The following is a 19,402-nucleotide window of genomic DNA, read 5'->3' as shown; positions in this document are numbered from 1 at the left end:
TCCAGGTACGTTTTGAGTAAATTGTTTAGGTACTACATTAAAATGAAAAAAAAACTAACATTGAAAGTCGTATTTCTTATTACACAGTGCAAAGTTTGTAGTGCAATGAAAGTAGTAGTACACTCTACACGTACATTCAACAATTATTGTATACAATTGAAGTAGTAGTACCCAGCACTCCAGCACACAAAAATAATCAGATAGATTATGTGATATTGGAGAAGGAATGAGGGTGTTTAATTTGAGAGAAAATAATAGAGAGAAACTAGAGTGAGAAAATGGAAGGGTGAAATGAAAGGAGTATAATTGTCAATAATGTACTATAATGAGAAAAATGTATACTGCGAAAATCAGCACCCTTAGTTTTTTATTTTCCGTATTTAAGTTAAGAAGAATTGTGCATTAAGTATAATTTTATCTCTTTAAAAATGAATCTAAGAAGAAATCAATATTATGTAATGGTTAGATTACAATTGATCATCAGTTTATCATATATGAATAATACTATGACTTGCTCCAAGCTTAAGTCGTTCAAACCACCAAATTTTACTTCAGTTATTCTCGGTTTCGTTCCTCTACACATTCTTATATAGAGTAAATTAATGAAACAAAATAGTACTTCCTCCAACCCCATCAATAGTTTCCACTTTCCTATTTAGGGTTTGCTTGGGATGAGAGTAATTATTAAAGGAGTAATGAGAGCTAAAATAAGAAGAAATGGGAGGAGATTGGTGCTTTGTGATAGTTGTGAAGGGTGGAAGGAGGAGGTGAGGGAGGAATTATTACCTCTATATGGAGGTAATAATTACTTGGAGGAGAAGGTGGGTAACAATTACTCCTTTAATGGAGGGACTATTAACTATATTTCCCCATTTCTATCAATTTCTATCTTCAACCTTTATCTCTTTCCTCCATTTTTAGTTCATTTTAACTCTATTACTCTCTTAATAATTACTCTCATTCCAAGCAAGCCCTTAAGGTGAATCAGTCAATAATTTACATAACAAACTCATGTGAGTGGGGACCGTTTTATTTCCTCCTTATTTTGAGTTGCTTTTGATTTTTTTTTAATACACAAATTCGCATTGAAGACGGGCACTATCTGTCATAAGTCGAAGACGGATAGTGTCCCTCTCACAAAATGCAAATGGATAGTGCAAGTGGGGGGAAATGGATACCCCATTTACCCTCTCACTTGCATTTTGTGAGAGGAACACTATCCGTTTTCAGCTTGTGACGGATAGTGGCCGTCTTCAATGAGACAAACTATTTTTAATAATTATAAAATCGTTCCTCTCTCATTACCTTAATAATCGTCGATAAAGCAATTGTAAACTATTGACCGGGACGGAGGGAGTAACATATATAGATCGATGAATTATTTTATACTTTGATCACTTGAATGTGTATTGGGGCATGTATGATTTATATACGCACTCCAAGTCTCCAATGAGGCATGTATGATTTATATACACACTCCAAGTCTCCAATGATCATTTTGTGATTATATTTTGATGGAATAATCGTAGTTTATACTTCATCTAATTACGTACTAACATAACACTTAAATAAAAAAAATTAGGTTATTAATTATTAATGACAATTTTAGTTTTAGTTGGATGCTTAAATAAACCCAAATCACGGAGATTGTGGGAATAAACGTAAAACCCTCAAAACACAGTGATTAGGATAAGGAGAGACTTACATCAAACCCATAACTTCCCTTCCGATGGCGGACAATTCGGAAGACGGAAAACAAAGAGAAGAAGACAGATTGAGTTCCCTGTGTGACGATATTCTTATTGGAATTATCTCCTTCCTTCCTCTCAAATTTGCCATCGTTACGGAGTCATTATCCCGTCGATGGCGTGGTCTTTGGACTAACGTAACCTCTATAATCACAAACGAACACGAGCACTTTCATGAATTCATGAAGCATATAACCTCACCATCAATCGACCGTTTAATTGTCGAATGTGAAATTAAAGTTGACAACACGATCTGGTGGCCTCTTATGTTCTTCTGGGTTCGACAAGCTTGTAACCGCAATCTCCGTGAACTCAAGTTAGCATTTCCTCGTCATTGGAGTTTCAATCATGCTATGGATGTATTACCAAGTTTCGTTTGGGAAACGCAGTCGTTGATATCGGTTGAGATATGCTCATTACATTTACTATTGCCTGATCATCGTGGACAAATCAATCTTCCTAATTTGAAAACATTAAGGCTTAGGCATTGTCGTTGCGATTTTGACAAGCTAGGTTCGCTAATCGAGGCTTGTCCTTCCCTCCAAGATTTGTCTTTAGAATTTCCTCCGTATCAGATTCTATCTGGATGTCACATTAAGATTCGCAATCAAAATTTAAGACGGTTAGTTATCAGCACTGGTTTATTCGAACACAGCATCGTCGTGATTAATGCCCCAAAATTAGAGCAGTTGGCTGCTTGTCATTTCAAATTGATCATATACCGCTTTGAAGAGAAACCTTCAGCGTTACGTGAAGTGAAAATCAAAAGCTCGACATACAACAAACTTCCATCCGAAGATGAAAGCAAGGTAATGTCGGAGTTTTATGGGGCAATTAGTAATGTAAGTTTCCTCACGCTTGACGATTTTCTACTATATGACATGAATACCGTGTTGAACGCAACTCGAGTTACACTATTTATGAAAAAGTACCACAACATCAAAATTGTGCCGTCGTTAATAGAGGCGTGCCCTTTATTAGATGTTCTGAAGCTAGAGGTCGATTGGGATATAAGTGACAAGAGGGGAATGATCCTTCCGAAGCTTAACCGTATAAGCACCTCGCGACGAGTACTTAAGAGGATAGAAATTGAAGCCTACTGGGGCTTTAATCGTTGGCCTACAAAATCATTCTTAAAATTAGTACGGTACTTGTTAAGCGGTGTCATTGAATTGGAGCAATTCCATTTGAGGATAAGTAGTGGTGATGAGCATTCAACTGATGAAGAGCTTAGACAAAGAATAGAATTAGATTTGTGCAAGCTACTATGCAAGTGTCGAATGGCGATAAGAGGGTGCGAGGTTGAATTCGTTGGGATGTTTCACAAATATACTTCGAGAATTGTGGCCGAATAAAAAGGTTGAAATGCAACAGAAGAAGTTCTATTGGCCTTCACCTCTCTCGGATTTCATGGTATTTTAGTCAGTCTGTACCCTAACTTATGATTTCCTAAATCTAAGTGTTTGGTGTTAGCTATCAACATATCGTCCATGTGTTTGGAATTTAATGGGAGATTTCTCAAGATGTCTCGTAAAGAGGGTCCCATAGTACAGACTGCAAATGGCGAAGTTATCTGTTTCCGTCGTTCGCAGAAAGGTTTTCCTAGAAAGAACAATGCTATGGTATCATAGTAAAAGTAACTATCGTACTGAGTAAATAGTAATGCAAAGGCATAAATCTTATATACTCCCTCCGTCTCAATCATTTGTTTACCCTTTTTATTCTTTTAGCTAACGACATTACTGGTCATGATTATGATCCTTGGAGCGTTTCCAATCAGACAGGAGTTGTCTTGTTAGAATTTTCTTCGCTCTCGTAATTTGATTGTTATTTCTGGAATGGCTAATATTATATTGAACGATTAGAAGTAATAATCAGCTGATTGTATAATTCTGTCAATCCATGCTCAAATCTTGAAAATATTTTTGTGGCTACTATCCTATATACTCCGTATATGTTTTAATTTGATTGAGCGAAGGGCCGTTTCTTTTGTTCAGGAATTCTACTGTTCCCAAAACAGTTTCTGTCTATAGCATATGTGTGTTTTGGTCCCTTACATTGTCGTGTCAGAACACAATCCTGAACCGTATAGTAAACATGGCTCATATTTGCAAAGTGGGTGACAGTGACTCGTTTGTCTTGCGGCTTTACACCATAGTAGGCTAGTAGCTGAGTACCTTGAAATTTGAAAGGGGGTTAAGGAACTGTGATTTCTTCTTATGACGGATCAAGGCTGAATTAGGGATGCTTATGAGGTTTTTTTGAATAGCGTGTATTTCTTTTGATCCAAGTGAGGTTATTTGACAGGTTAGTAAATGAATATAATGTTTCTGCAAACGTTTTTCTGCCTGAACACAGCAGCCTGATTGCTGTGAGTTCTGAAATTCTGACAGCAAAAAATTAAAAAGTGGATGATGCACCAGCCGGGAATCGAACCCGGGTCTGTACCGTGGCAGGGTACTATTCTACCACTAGACCACTGGTGCTTGTTGTATATGACAGATTATTTGGCTTACATATAAGTTTTTAAATGAAAAGACTATGCAAATCTATATCTATCTATATTATTAAAGGAAGCTTTTTTCGAGCTGCGTGAGAGACTCCAACCTTTAAAAACTACCTATCTATTATATAATAACCAATAGATAAATATTTGAAATAGAAAAAGAATTATATCCTATATATAATGTACGTAAACAATGGACTTAATAGTTAATATAATCAATAAAAAAAACAAATATGAGTCCCGGTACATTCGAACAACTCCGTCACGCAAGTTGGGAAGACTATATATAACTTGCATATAGAAGTCAGATCCCCGCCCCCTCTTATTTAGACTATAATTTTCTGATTTCTTATTGAACTCCCTTTGTTTTCTTTTACATTGAATGTGTATAGTTCACAACAATCTATCTCTCTAAAACGAGAGCTTTCTCTCACTACCAGTGAGTTTTCCGAAAAAACCAAATCAAAATCACAATACAATCAGGAATCCATATATCCAATCCAAATATCGAATCATCAACAACCTCAATCATAAATCTGATCAATTAATCAAAGTATTTGAATCAAAATCTCATATATTGATTAACCAGAAATCAATTTCACTCTATTGAAAAAAAAAAAAAAAAAAAAAAAAAATTTGGGGGTTTTGGTTTCTATCCATTATCAAACGTTGCTTGAGCATTTCAGGGAAGTATTATTGTTTTTAATTTTACTTCCTTGTCATTTGGATTCTTCTTTACTTTATCATTATCAATCAAGTTCGCATGCATTATCAGTTCCTCTTGTCTTTATTTATGTCAAATTAAAGATCATAGTCATGCTTCTAAGTTCTAGTTTCTGTGTCTTGTTCTTTTGTTTTTAGATTAAATTATTTGTTTGTTTTTGGATGAGTATTGGACGCACCCCAAATCAGCTGAAGTTATTAGTTTTGACACAAATATGCTATCTCAATCTAAGGACTTCTGGACGAAATGTCTTCTTGGATATTTTGTCGATTATAGACTGATTAATGCAGGGCGAATATCTCAGCTTATCTCCGATAGCTGGGGTTTAAAGGGGTAAGTCAAGATATCTCAAATGCAGGACTTATATGTTTTTCATTGTTCTAATCCTCTTGATCATCGTGGTATCTTAGATAAAAGTGTGGCCTCATTTGATGGGGCTTTAATGGTGTTTAAAAATTGGGAACCTAACTCTGTACCACGGGATGTTCGGTTTTCCCATGCTTGGTTGTGGATGAGAGTCTATGGCCTCCCATTTGAGTATCTTAATATGCATATGGCCTCTGTGATTGGAAAAATGATGGGTGACGATGTTTCTTTTGAAGAATTTGGTGATGTTCCACAAAGAGATTACATAAGAATGAGAGTTAAAGTTAGTTTATTTGATCCTCTTTGTCCTGGTTTTTTTCTTGTGCTTGAAGACGAGAAGCTTGTTTGGGTACAATTTAAGTATGAAAGGTTGTTCAAATATTGTGTCAGGTGCGGGAGGATTGGGCATAAAATTAATGGGTGTCATGATTCAAGAAGAAACATTGAAGTCAGGATTAATAATGTTTTAGAGAAGGTAGCGGGAAGAGGGTTTGTACTGTCTCGGGTGGGGTCTAATCACACCATGTTCCACCTGGAGTTATATGCTGGTTCACCTGGTATGAAATTATGTACTTCTAAAGCTAGTCAGAGTTTGAAAAATGATCGGGTTACACTCCATGATCTACAACATAAAGTCAAGGAATCAAAGCAAAATCACAGAAGGGGTAATGATATTTACACAAGAAGAGCAACCTTTCTCGGGCCTTTTAGTTGTAACTGAACACAAGCAGCAACAAGTTCGGAAATTACGGGTGCAACTGAACCACAATACATCAAGTAATTCCCAGAAGGAAGGTGGTTGTGATAATGGCCAAGGTCAGCCCATTATGGATGATGTTCAGGGTACTCGGAATTCAAGTTATAATCATTTCTTGGGAAATCATTGTAGGGTAAGAGAAGCAGTTCGTGAGAGAGTTTATGACCAACAATCTCCTCTTTCTAGTATTGGAATTAATTGCGACGGAGAATTATTTTCTGTTTTCTCTGCCCCTGCTCCTGACCTTGATTTAGCTCATACTTGGGATATCAGTTGTGGAGGTTTTTCTGAAGCCTCTTTGCTCGTTAATGCTGTGAATGACCGGAATGCTTCTGATCAGAATGTTTATGAGGACAAAATAAATGATATCAGTTCTTTAGTGAAAGATCATGTATTACACTCCACTCTTCTGAATATGGATGAAATGGGGATTGTTGCCCTTCCTTATAAAGTCAAGGATCTATCTAATGAAGTCACTTCTCAACCTAATATTCAATCTTATCAACAAAATTTTCTCTCTGTTAAGGAGGGTGCAATTAGTGCTAATAAAGTTCAAACGAAGTGTCTCTCTGCCAATGGTATATCCTATATTTCTGATGATACTCCTATATTAGGCGATGGATCTGAGATGGAAGAATATATTTCTAATTTTAAAGCTCGAGTTAAGAGGAAGGCTATTGCTGACCCGAAGTTTGTTCATATTCCTGGCATTGCAATATCATATTTGAGTGGAGTAGAGGAGTTCATGGCTGGAGTGAATAAGAGAGTTTGTAAGAGAACAGCTGATTACGTTTTTTTATCTGCAAGATTTTATTTCTAACGCTCCCTTGTGTCTTTGGTATAACTCTTTGCTACTACTCTTGGTCTCTCCGACAACTCGGACTTTGAGGTAATTCACAAGGAGGGAATTGTTCGCACAAGGAAGAGGAAATGGTGTATCTTTGAAATCCTGGTTCCTCTTTTGAAGCCATGAGGTCTCACCGGACAGCAAAGAATTATCACACACATTTGGCTAAACGTTCATGTTTGGGTTTTGGGATTCATCTACAAAATGAAGGAGCTCTGGGTTGTGGGTTTCGTGTGAATGTTCGATTTGGATATGATGGAGTCCACCGACTCTTCTCCTGGCAAGGATACTGCTGGCTTTGCGGAGGTTGGGCCGTCACAACCTCCTCAGGAGCCATGATTGGTTTGACTTGGAATTGTAGGGGCTTTAATAATACGCTCTCTCCTACAATTCCTAAACTTAGAGCGTTAATGAATAATAAGTATTATGATTATGATTTTATCTTTTTAATTGAAACAAAATGTATTGCTAGTAGTATTAGTCCTATGTTTAGGACTTTTGGTTTCGTAAGATCGGTTGGTGTTAACGCAGCTGGTGCTTCTGGTGGGTTATGGGTGGGCTGGCGTAAGGAGGCTAAAATGAGCCATGTTATGTCTTGTACAAATTTTGTCATACTACTAGTGGAAAAATACAATGGGCTTTTGTGGTATTTGGTGCTCTTCTATGGTGCTCCTAGACAAAATTTGAGATCTTCCGTTTTGGCAGAATTGGAAGGCTGGATTGAGAAGTTTGAGTATCCGTTTTTTATTCTTGGTGATTTTAACCAAGTTGAGTACGCTTGTGATAAACTTAGTTATAGCCAAAATTCGATTTGTGGGGCGTATGAATTTAATAATTGGCGGATTAGTAATGAATTGGTTGATATTCCGTTTAAAGGACCGCGTTTTACATGGTGTAATAATAGGAAAGGTGAAAAGCGGGTGTATGAACGTATTGACAAGGCTTTGGGATCAAAGAATTGGTTTGCTGCTTTTCCGAACACATGTATTAAACATTACCCTATCCAAATTTCTGATCATGCTCCTATTGAGCTGGACTTACATCTTACGAGAAATACTAATAAGAAGCCATATAAGATGGATGCTTGGGTTTTGGAGTATGAGGAGTGTATACAAGTTATACGGGATGCTTGGTCTATTAGAGATTTGGGGTCGCCTGCATATCAGGTAACTAGAAAATTAGCTCGGGCCAGACAAAGTGTTAAACATTGGGCACTGGATAAAAGGCAGGAATGGAACAAAAAATGGGACGAATTTGACGACCGACTTGAACACGGTATGAATTTAGCGATCACTGAAGGTAAGGACGAAGTGTATTCTCTTGTGAATGAAGAAGTTCGAAATTTTGCTAAGGCGGCAGCAGTTTTTTGGAGACAAAGGGCTAAAGTCAAATGGATGATCGACGGCGATACTTGTACAAAGTACTTTTTTAATTGGGTTAAGGGCCGTGCGGGAAGGAACTTCATTCTGGGTATAAAAGGAGTAGATGGTGCATGGATCTACGACTCAGAGTTGGTTAGTAACGAGTTCCAGAAAACGTTTTTTGAGTTGTATAACCCACCGCCAGATTGTACGGACATGAATATTATGGACTCCTACTCGGATATTTTTCAGGGCATTACGAGTAAGGTCTCTGTTGATGATGCGGACTATCTTGATAAGCCGTTTTCAGCTAAGGAGGTAAGACGGGCTGTTTTTCAAATGGGGGCACTTAAATCTCCGGGTCCGGATGGAATTCCTGCAATTTTTTATCACAAGTGTTGGTTTCTTATTAAGAAGGACTTTACGAAGGCTGTATTATCGGTTCTTAACTCGGGTGTTGTATTGCGAGAGATCAATAGAACTTTTATATCACTAATACCGAAGTGTGACAATCCAGAAGGGGTCCAAGATTACCGTCCTATTAGCTTGTGTAATGTCTTTATGAGGATTATAACTAAATGTATCACTAATCGATTATCCAAAGTTATGGGTTATCTAGTGGGTGAATTCCAAAATGCTTTTATCCCGGGAAGGCATATTAGTGATAATATTTTGCTCGCTCATGAAGCCATTCATAATATCAATTCACATAAGAAAGGCAAACATGGGAAGTTTGCTTTTAAAGCAGATATGAGTAAGGCGTATGATCGAGTCAAGTGGGAGTTTCTACAGGCTGTTTTGCGCAAATTTGGTTTCCCGGAAAGATTGATTAACCTTATTATGAACTGTGTAACTACGGTCACATACGAGGTGTTATTTAATGGGGCTCCCTTACAACAATTCCGACCAAGATGTGGTTTGCGACAAGGGGATCCGTTATCTCCGTTTCTTTTCATCTTATGTATGGAGGTGCTCTCTTGTAGAGTGTCTCATGCAGAGCGAATGGGTTGTATAAAGGGTATTAAGTTATGCAGAGGGGTGAGACCGATGACACATCTTTTCTTTGCTGATGATTCGGTTTTCTTCCTTCATGATAAGGACGACTCTGTGTCGCAATTGAAGATTTTACTTGATGACTATTGTCGTGCTTCGGGACAAGTTATTAATGAAGGAAAGTCGGGTATCTTGTTTAGTCCGAATAATAAGCTGATAAAGGCTAGAAATTGTCTGAAAATTCTCAAAATTAAGAAAAATAAAGAAATTGGGAAATACTTGAGAATTCCGACGGAGCTACAATCGTCGAAGAGGGACTTGTGTAAGGGTCTCGTTGACAATGTTACGAAGCGTATTTCTTCGTGGAATGGGGTTTTTCTATCACCAGCAGGAAGACTGACTCTAATTTTGTCCGTTCTATCAAATTTATCTAATTTCTTTCTATCGGTATTCAAAATACCGGTAAGTGTGGCAAATAAGATCAACTCGCTTTTGTCACATTTTTGGTGAGCCGGAAGTAGATTGGGGAAAACTATCCACTGGTGCAGTATGAACTTTCTTAGTCTCCCGAAGAGTGAAGGAGGTCTTGGTATTCGGAATATTGAGTGTCTAAATCAGGCTTTGCTTGCTAAGCACGCCTGGAAGTTGGTTTCGAAGCAGGATTCGTTTTTTGGTAGCGTTTTTAGGGAGAAGTTGTTTGGCACTAATGCTTATTCCGACGGGTTACTCATTAGGAAAGGTGGTAATCGATCTTGGGGATTATGAAGTATTCTCCATGGGCTGAATCTTATTATTCCAAATATTGGATGGAAACCGGGTATTGATTCTACTTTAAGTGTTTGGAGCTCAAGGTGGGTTAACGGGGAATGTCCGGAGCCTAGGAATCACATCTTATCCCTGGATTTTACCCACTTTATGAACTTACGAATTAAAGATATTAGCCTTAGTTGTGGTAATTGGAATGAGGAACTAGTTAACTTTATCTTCGATGAGGATTATGCTAAAAAAATTCTCGCTATTCCTCTTTGTATCTCACGAAAGAGGGATGTCATCTATTGGAAGCATACTAATAGTGGCTCGTATACTGTCAAAAGTGGTTACGGCACTGTGTTTAGAGAGTTTATGGAAAAGAAGGGATCGGAGAAAGATAGGACAAAAGCGAGTGTAAGTGGTAAAAATTCTCGCAAGTCAAGGCTATGGCGGTTACCGGGGCCACAAATATGGAAAATTCTTGTATGGAAAATTATTACCAACTCTCTCCCAGTGGGTAGTGAGTTTGCTAGAAGGCAGATTTTGGTGGATCCTTTTTGCCATTTATGTGCTCATGATGTTAAAGAGATTGAATCGTTGGAACACTTGTTTAGGGATTGCCATATTTCAGCTATGGTATGGGCTTGTTCCACTCTTGGAATACATACAACACATAATGATAATGTTAATATTGGGGAATGGATTATTAATTGGCTACGTTACTTGAGTTTGTTGGAGGCTGGTGAAGATCGGGTTGTGCAATTTCTTGCTACCTTATGGTGTTTATGGAAACTACGAAATAATCTAATTTTTAGAGGTGGAGAGTTCATTCCGCGGTTGTTTTTTACATCATTGTCAGAGACTGTGGTGACGACCCTTAATGCTGCAAAATTACGTAGCAAGGGTGTGAAGGAGGCGACTGAGGCAGAGCTAGTTGGAGATGAGGGGAGTCAAAATAGGATAAGAAATAGCTGTCCTTTTTACGTTGTCGGAGGGCCTAACTCATGTCTTAGTACTAAGATTAAAGTTGATGCGAGTTGGTGTAATTCCTATGACGCAGCTATAGGTTGGGTTGCTTTTGGTAGGGAAGGCGTTTTATTCGAAGGGGGTATTAAGATAAGGGCAGAATCAGCTTTGCAAGCGGAGGCATTGGGTATCCGTAGAGCCCTAGTGTGGGCGCGTGATAATGGACAATTTCATCTCGAGGTTGCATCAGACTGCCTTCAACTGGTAAATCAAATTGCGGGGCTTGAACTTGGACATCACCTTATCCAAGGGATCCTTGAAGACATTTTTCTTATGTTTTCATCGTTTCATTGTTTATGTTTTAGTTATGTTCCAAGGGGCTTAAATAAGATTGCTCATGGCCTCGCACAAAGGGCCACGAGAATGTAGGACACCTTTTTTTACTGCTGCTAAAAAAAAAAAAAAAAAAAAAAAAAAAAAAAAAAAAAAAACATTGAATGTGTATATTAAAGTTTGCATAAGAACATGTATATAGCATGCTTTGTCGATGAATATATTGTGATTGCTTTTTATAACCATTAATATAGAGTTATCATCTTTTGTCTAATAATTTGGGTTGAAATCTTTTCAGGCACACATTAAGTTGAACGCATGTGATGGTCGAATTCATGGATGGAAATCTTCAAATAATTAATCGTAAAGGTATAGTTTTTCATTGCAATCAAACAAACATGAGCTTTGTTAGTAGCAAAATTGTTTTTATGAGTTTGGTTAGTAGTATGATTCATGATTGTTTTTTAATCTATATATATCTCCAACATATTATTGACTTTATTGTCATCTACCCTTTAATAACCTCTCATCCGCTCCTACGTACACTATTGGAATTATATACTTTTCATGCCCAATTCTTAATGTATAACAAACACCGAGTATATTACAATTATTATGTAGTTGAGAGTATATTAATGATGCGGGATAACTTGCATTTTGGTTACACTTAACAATTTTCAGTTGCAACATTATACACGATAAATATAACTTATTTCGAGCGATTACAAATATTTCAAGTTTTCTAACGGCATTAGCTCAACACTTAAAATAAATACATAGCTAAAACACATCACAACTATCAAATTCATATAATTAAAAGTATGTAATACTCAAAATCCTATGGAGTACAACCTATTAATTTCTTGCCTAAAATGACCTATATTTATAGTATAATGCACAATATTCTATAATACTGACCTAGGTTAAATCTTATTATCTGTGTTGATTGATATACATGTGTTTTAACAGAAGACTACAACATCGGAAGAATCTCAGTATAGACAAAGAGAAAAAATAAGTTGCAAGGATAAAGGAGGGAGTGTGTGTATAAAACAACTATGCCATGTTATGTATGTACGTATGACATCTTTTGCATTATACAATTCATATCCCAACTACCAAGGTACTGAAGGTAGTATTCTAAATCATGTAGGATTTGATAGTTAAGAGGATATCAATGTATTATACGTATGAATAACATCGTCTACCACTATTTTTATTTTAGCATTATTTATTTTAAGTGTTTGGAGATTTTAATATTGCTCGAAATTTGTTTCCCTACTCAGTACTCATTAACTTTATCCAATTTGAACTTCCATGATACAATTTTATAATGTTAGGCATACTTGAATAGGTGTAGTGTATGACTCGTGCATAAATAGAATATGAAAGAGTTGTATAATATTAAGCATTCCAGTTGTTGTACGATGCCCAACTTCTTTTTGCTAAGTTGATGTCAAATTTGAAAATAAATAATATATTCATAATTGTTCGACTCTTAAATACTCATAAAACATGGACTTCGATCACATAGATTTTTATATTGTTTTTTTTAGAAAAAATTAAAGTAATTTAATTTGTAAAAATTAGAGACTCTATCTTATTAAGATTCTTAAGTAAAAACTGGAGCATAATAAAATAAAAGATCTCCAATTACATTAATCTCATACATAGCTAAACCACCAAAAAAACTTAGTAGCATATAGTACCATGAAAACACTTTTTGGTTACTAGATTTTACACAACAGAACATTACAAGTAAGCCCGTGCATCGCACGGACATTAAATCTAGTATATATATAAAAGAGAGTTTTTTCGAGCGATCTGAGAGCGTCCACATCATCAAAAAACAATTTAGGAAAGTATAATTTTTGATGTAAAAAATAAAGTGGAAAATCTTTTAATTATTATAATATGTATATTTCCTAAATTATATTAAAGTGATATTTCCAATTTTTATATCAAACTTTTACATTTCATTTGGCAAAAAAATATCGTTAAAAAAATTGTGAAAATAATACAATTAACTTTGTGGTAAAAAATGCTATCATTAGAGTATAGATTTCATATTATTTGCACATATTAAAGATGGTGTACCTCTTAATATGTAAAATTGTGTACTTTTTAGTATGTTTCTCACATTGGAAAATAAGTAGGTGTGGTGAATATACTACATATAAATAGTAGAATTGTCCCACATCGAAAGATTAGTATAAGGTGATGTGATCATATGATTATAAATAGAAGACGTATTTGGAACTTATGTATCCACCCAAAAAAATTTGAGTCTCATAAATATTATTTTAAAGAGCTCTTAAGATTTTCTGTCATTATCTACGATATGATATAAAAAATAAAGTGGAAATCGTCGGGAACTACCCGGAAAAGAGTTAAGAACATGACCAAAAAAAATCAAAAAATACAAAACTAAAGGTTTTACTAATGGTAGTCGTAGTCTCCTGACACGGCACAAAACTAAAGATTTTACTAATGGTTGTCTTCTCAATGCAGTAATAGAGCGTTAATGAGTCGTTATACGTACGATATAGAGATCCCTATCTAATGATCGAGACTAAATGGTTTTACTTTCAAAGAAAAATAATATGTATACAATAGTGGTTTTTTAAAGAAGAGACATGTATTTCTTGGTATGTTATATCTTTCACCTTTAAAAATAATGCAGGCATGATGAACATACTACGTCTAAATAATTAAATTATGTATCTCACATTGAAATAATAGTATACGGTAGGGTGATTCTATAAATATAAATAGGAGGCATCATTGAAACTTAGGTATTAACCCAAAATTTTTGATATAAAAGATATGTACTTTTTAGTATGTTATATGTCCCACATTGAAAAATAATGTAGGTGTGGTGAATATATTATGTATATAAATAATAGCGCTGTTCCATATATATACATTTTCTATCTATATTATATTAAAGTGATGTTTATAATTTTGATATAAAAACTTTATATATCATTTGACAAAAAAGTATCATATGAAAATTATATAATTAGATTGTGACAAAAAAATGCTATTATTAGAGTGTAGATTGTATTGTATTGTACTTTCTCATTATTAAATCGGGTTGATGTCAAAGTAAGTGCAAAAAAAAAATATGGTGTGCTTAGTATGTTATTTGTCCTACATTGAAAAGTAATGTAAGTGTGGTGAATATACTATGTATAAATATTAGAATTGTCCCACATTGGAAGATTATCACAAGGTAGGGTGATACTATGATTATAAATAGAAGTCATAATCCAAAATCTTTTGATTCTCTTAAGTATTGTCAGAGAGAGCTCTTAAAAGAGTTTGTATTACTGTCTCTACAATAATGATTTCTAACCTAAATTAATCTTTGGAAAATCTTTTAGTTATTATAATATATATATATATACTCTGTATTTCTTATTTTATATTTAAGTGATGTTTTTAATTTTTATATAAAAACTTTTACATTTCATTTGGCAAAATAATGCCGCTAAAAAAATTATGAAAATAATATTATTAGATTCATGGTAAGAAATGCTATCATTAGAGTATATATAGATTTCATATAATTTGCACATATTAAAGATGGTGTATTTCATAGTATGTTATATGTCCACATTGAAAAATAATATAGGTGTGATAAATATACTACATATAAAAAATAGAATTTTCCCACATCGAAATATAGCATAAGGTGGGTGATTCTATGATTATAAATAGGAGGCATCATTGGAACTTAGACATCAACCCAAAATATTTTGAGTCTCTTAAGTATTGTCTTGGAGAGCTCTTAAAAGATTATATAATTATATTTTCTACCTATAGATTTGATATGTCCCATATTGAAAAATAATGTACGTGTGGTAAATATACTACGTTTAAATAATAGAATTAGAATTGTGTTAAAAAATATTCTATCATTAGAGTATAGGTTCCATTTGCACATATTTTAATTATGATACAAAAAAATAGAAAACAAACGTCCATGGTAGCATTTGTAATCTATCAAAGTTCAAGGTTACCATGAGAAATTTCCAATATTATAATGATATAGTTAATTAAATTTTCATTTAAAAGAAAGAGATATCCGTACCAATAAAATAAAAAAGAGGGTTTTTAATTGTTATTTTATTGACACGCCATCAAGTTTAACGTCCATTTAACAACCTTTACATTAGGGGTACCATGGGCAAAAAAATGGAATCTCAAGGGTACCATAAAAGTAGGAGTAACATGGAAAATCTGACAAAATTAAGGGGTACCACGGAAAATTTCCGTATCTCAATTATGTTAAAGGTTTGTTGAAGAAAAAAACGTACAAATATTAATGGAGAGTACTTGATTATATTATTAAATTTAAATATAACTACGGAGTATTAGATATAATGAGTAGCAATTGTCTATATTCGGTATTCGGGATCTGGTTGGATGTCGAACTAAGTGCAAAAAAGATGGTGTAATTCTGAGTATATTATTTGTCCCACATTGAAAAACAGTGCAGGTTTGATGAATATATATTACGTATAAATAGTAGAATTGTCCCACATCAGAAAAAAATCCAAGTTTGGTGAATATATTACTTATAAATAGTAGAATTGTCTCATATCGAAAGATTAGTATAAGGTGGGGTGATTATATGATTATAAATAAGAGTTAACCCACGTATATATGAATCTTTTATTTTTTCTGAAAGAGATTTAATAATATGTAAACAAATCATAAGACATAAAATGTAAACACACTACAACAAATTATCTCGTCGATGGCGTGGTCTTTGGACTAATGTAACCTCTATAATCATAAACACCCCTGAACACGAGCACTTTCATGAAATCATGACGCATATTACCACACCATTAATCGACCGTTTAATTGTTGAATGTGAAATTAAAGTTGACAACTCGATCTGGTGGCCTCTTATGCTCTTCTGGCTTCGACAAGCTTGTAACCGCAATCTCCGTGAACTCAAGTTAGCATTTCCTCGTCATTGGAGTTTCAATCATGCTATGGATGTATTACCAAGTTTCGTTTGGGAAACGTGGTCGTTGATATCGGTTGAGATATGCTCATTACATTTACTATTGCCTGATCATCGTGGACAAATCAATCTTCCTAATTTGAAAACATTAAGGCTTAGGCATTGTCGTTGCGATTTTGACAAGCTAGGTTTGCTAATCGAGGCTTGTCCTTCCCTCCAAGATTTGTCTTTAGAATTTCCGTATCATCAGATTCTATCTGGATGTCAAATTAAGATTCACAATCAAAATTTAAGACGGTTGGTTATTAGCACGGGTTTATTCGAACACAGCATCGTCGTGATTAATGCCCCAAAATTAGAGCAGTTGGCTGCTTGTCCTTTCAAATTGATCATATACCGGTTTGAAGAGAAACCTTCAGCGTTACGTGAAGTGGAAATCAAAAGCTCGACTTACGACAAACTTCCATCCGAAGATGAAAGCAAGGTAATGTCGGAGTTTTATGGGGCAATTAGTAATGTAAGTTTCATCACACTCGACGATTTTCTACTAGATGACATGAATACCGTGTTGAACGCAACTCGAGTTACACTATTTATGAAAAAGTACCACAACATCAAGATTGTGCCGTCGTTAATAGAGGCGTGCCCTTTATTAGATGTTCTGAAGATAGAGGTCGATTGGGATATAAGCGACAAGAGGGGAATGATCCTTCCAAAGCTTAACCGTATAAGCACCTCACGACGAGTACTTAAGAAGATAGAAATTGAAGCCTACTGGGGCATTAATCGTTGGCCTACAAAATCATTCTTAAAATTAGTCCGGTACTTGTTAAGCGGTGTCATAGAATTGGAGCAATTCCATTTGAGGATAAGTGGTGATGAGCATTCAATTGATGAAAGGCTTAGACAAAGAATGGAATTGGATTTCTGCAAGCTACTCTGCAAGTGTCGAATGGTGATAAGAGGGTGCGAGATTGAATTCGTTGGGATGTTTCACAAATATACTTCGAGAATTGAGGCCGATTAAAAAGGATGAAATGCAACAGAAGAAGTTCCCCTGGCCTTCATCTCTCTCGGATTTCATGGTATTTAGTCAGAGTCTGTACTCTAACTTATGATTTCCTTTATCTAAGTGTTTGGTGTTAGCTATCGACGTATCGTCCACGTTCGCCACCTTGGACAATGTAATACTCCGTAAATATAAAGATTTAAGTATATATTAGTATGATAGAATAATCATACAAAATCCTCGGTAGCTTGTAAGCATTCATGGTTGAGTAAATAAATCATTATTTTATATATGATAGAAATTCGTCTATTTTTGTTTATTAAATATCGTATTGCGTAAGGCGGTTTAAGAAAATCAAAATCACTAAATATGAAGAGGTGAGGTAAAAAGTTAAACCCTAAAACCCTTGAAAAAACTCTTGACGCCTTACGTTCTTTACCAATGACGATAGAACGTGAAGGAAGAAATCGAAGCGTAGACCGGCTGAGCTTTCTCCCTAGCGACATTCTTATCATAATTATCTCACACCTTCCTCTCCGATTAGCCATCACTACAGGGTCCTTGTCTCATTGATGGCGTGGTCTTTGGTCTAACAGAACCTCTATCGACATCACCTACCGTGACTCTGATAAGTTACTCGGCTCACATGCACTATGAAACTGAGCCACAGTTTAAATAATCTATTGTTAGTGTTAGAGATGTGTCCTGTACGAGATGTTTTGACCTTGAAATATCTGGGTGTCCATAATTATAAAGAGGGGTCGTTCTACCAAAAGCCTAGCAATGTAAGCACCTTACAACGAACACTTGAAAGGATACAATCAATACACATAGTGTAAAGAATTGTAATTGTATATATTCACAAGGCATAATTACAAGAGCCAAGGTACACGATATGGAATACTACGACTTTCCTAAACTATTTACAAAATATACGGAAACATAAAATAAGGAATTGAGACTTAGAGAAAGATACAATTTCCTAAATACAAATATAGACTAGATATTATTTACTTGGAGAACAAGGAGAGACAATATTATTTACACGCCCCCGCAAGACTGACGGTCGAAGAGTAAGGCCAGTCTTGGAGACAAGAGTAAGAAAGCGAGACAGATGTAGAGGCTTTGTTAGAGTGTCAGCCAATTGATCAGAACCATTGATGCGCTGAACATGCAAAGAGCCTTGTTGCACTTGCTCACGGACGATAAGAAATGAGAGAGCCAAGTGTTTCATTCGGGAGTGAAATATCCGATTAGCAGAGTAGTGAGAGGCACCCAAATTGTCACAATAAATAGTCGGAATGTGCAAAATTGGGACACCAATTTCGGATAACAAACCACGAAGCCAGAGCACCTCGGCAGTGGTGTCAGAGACAACCTTGAACTCAGCTTCAGTCGAGGAACGGGAGATTGCAAGTTGCTTTTTGGATGACCAAGAAATGGGATTTGTACCAAGAAACAAGATGTAACCACCACTAGATATATAATCAGTGCGGTCACCCCCAAGATTAGCATCACAGAAGGCATGTAAGATCAAAGGAGAGGAACGACGAAGATGAATACCAAGATGCAACATACCTTTTAAGTAACGTAACACACGCTTAAGAGCAAGCCAATGAAGCTCAGTCGGATGCATGAGAAACTGGGCAAGTTTGTTGACGGAGTAAGAAACATCAGAACGAGTTAGAGACAAGTATTGAAGACTACCAACAATGGCGCGGTAGGTAGCTTCATCGATAATGGGTGTATCAGGTTGACGAATAAGAAGTGAATCAACAGACATAGGTGTAGACACAGGTCGACAATCAGCCATATTATAGCGTTGTAGGATGTCGGAAATATACTTCAATTGATTTAAATGAATACCTTCACGAGTGATATAGGGATTTGCCGTCACTTCCCAATCAAAAACAATTTATAAAACCAAATAAAAGTAGTATTTATTCGGGTGTCGAACACGAAGATGGCGGGGGTTAGATACTTGGTTTGTTTAAGTCTTTAGTTTAGTCAAACAAAATAAGATGTTGATTTATCTAAATTAAGATGCAAACAAGTTAAATT

At 35.5% G+C, this 19,402-nt stretch overlaps 2 protein-coding genes and 1 non-coding gene across 3 annotated transcripts; 2 read left to right on the top strand and 1 right to left on the bottom strand.

Annotated features, from left to right (window-relative positions):
* Window positions 1-1,729: 1,729 nt before the first annotated feature.
* LOC141642670 (F-box protein At4g09920-like) lies at window positions 1,730-3,103 on the top strand. Its single transcript, XM_074451534.1, has one exon. The coding sequence runs from the start codon at window positions 1,730-1,732 to the stop codon at window positions 3,101-3,103; it is 1,374 nt and encodes a 457-aa protein (XP_074307635.1).
* A 1,060-nt stretch (window positions 3,104-4,163) lies between these two features.
* Window positions 4,164-4,234, bottom strand: TRNAG-GCC (transfer RNA glycine (anticodon GCC)). Its single transcript has one exon. It is a non-coding gene; the product is annotated as a tRNA-Gly (tRNA).
* Window positions 4,235-16,189: 11,955 nt separating this feature from the next.
* LOC141642656 (F-box/LRR-repeat protein 13-like) lies at window positions 16,190-17,359 on the top strand. The gene has a single exon (XM_074451515.1). The coding sequence runs from the start codon at window positions 16,190-16,192 to the stop codon at window positions 17,357-17,359; it is 1,170 nt and encodes a 389-aa protein (XP_074307616.1).
* Window positions 17,360-19,402: the final 2,043 nt, after the last annotated feature.

The sequence above is a fragment of the Silene latifolia genome, chromosome 1 (assembly GCF_048544455.1).
Source record: "Silene latifolia isolate original U9 population chromosome 1, ASM4854445v1, whole genome shotgun sequence".
Classification (NCBI taxonomy): domain Eukaryota; kingdom Viridiplantae; phylum Streptophyta; class Magnoliopsida; order Caryophyllales; family Caryophyllaceae; genus Silene; species Silene latifolia.
The sequence above is the reverse complement of the archived record's forward strand: the minus strand, read 5'-3'. Positions and strand labels throughout refer to the sequence as shown.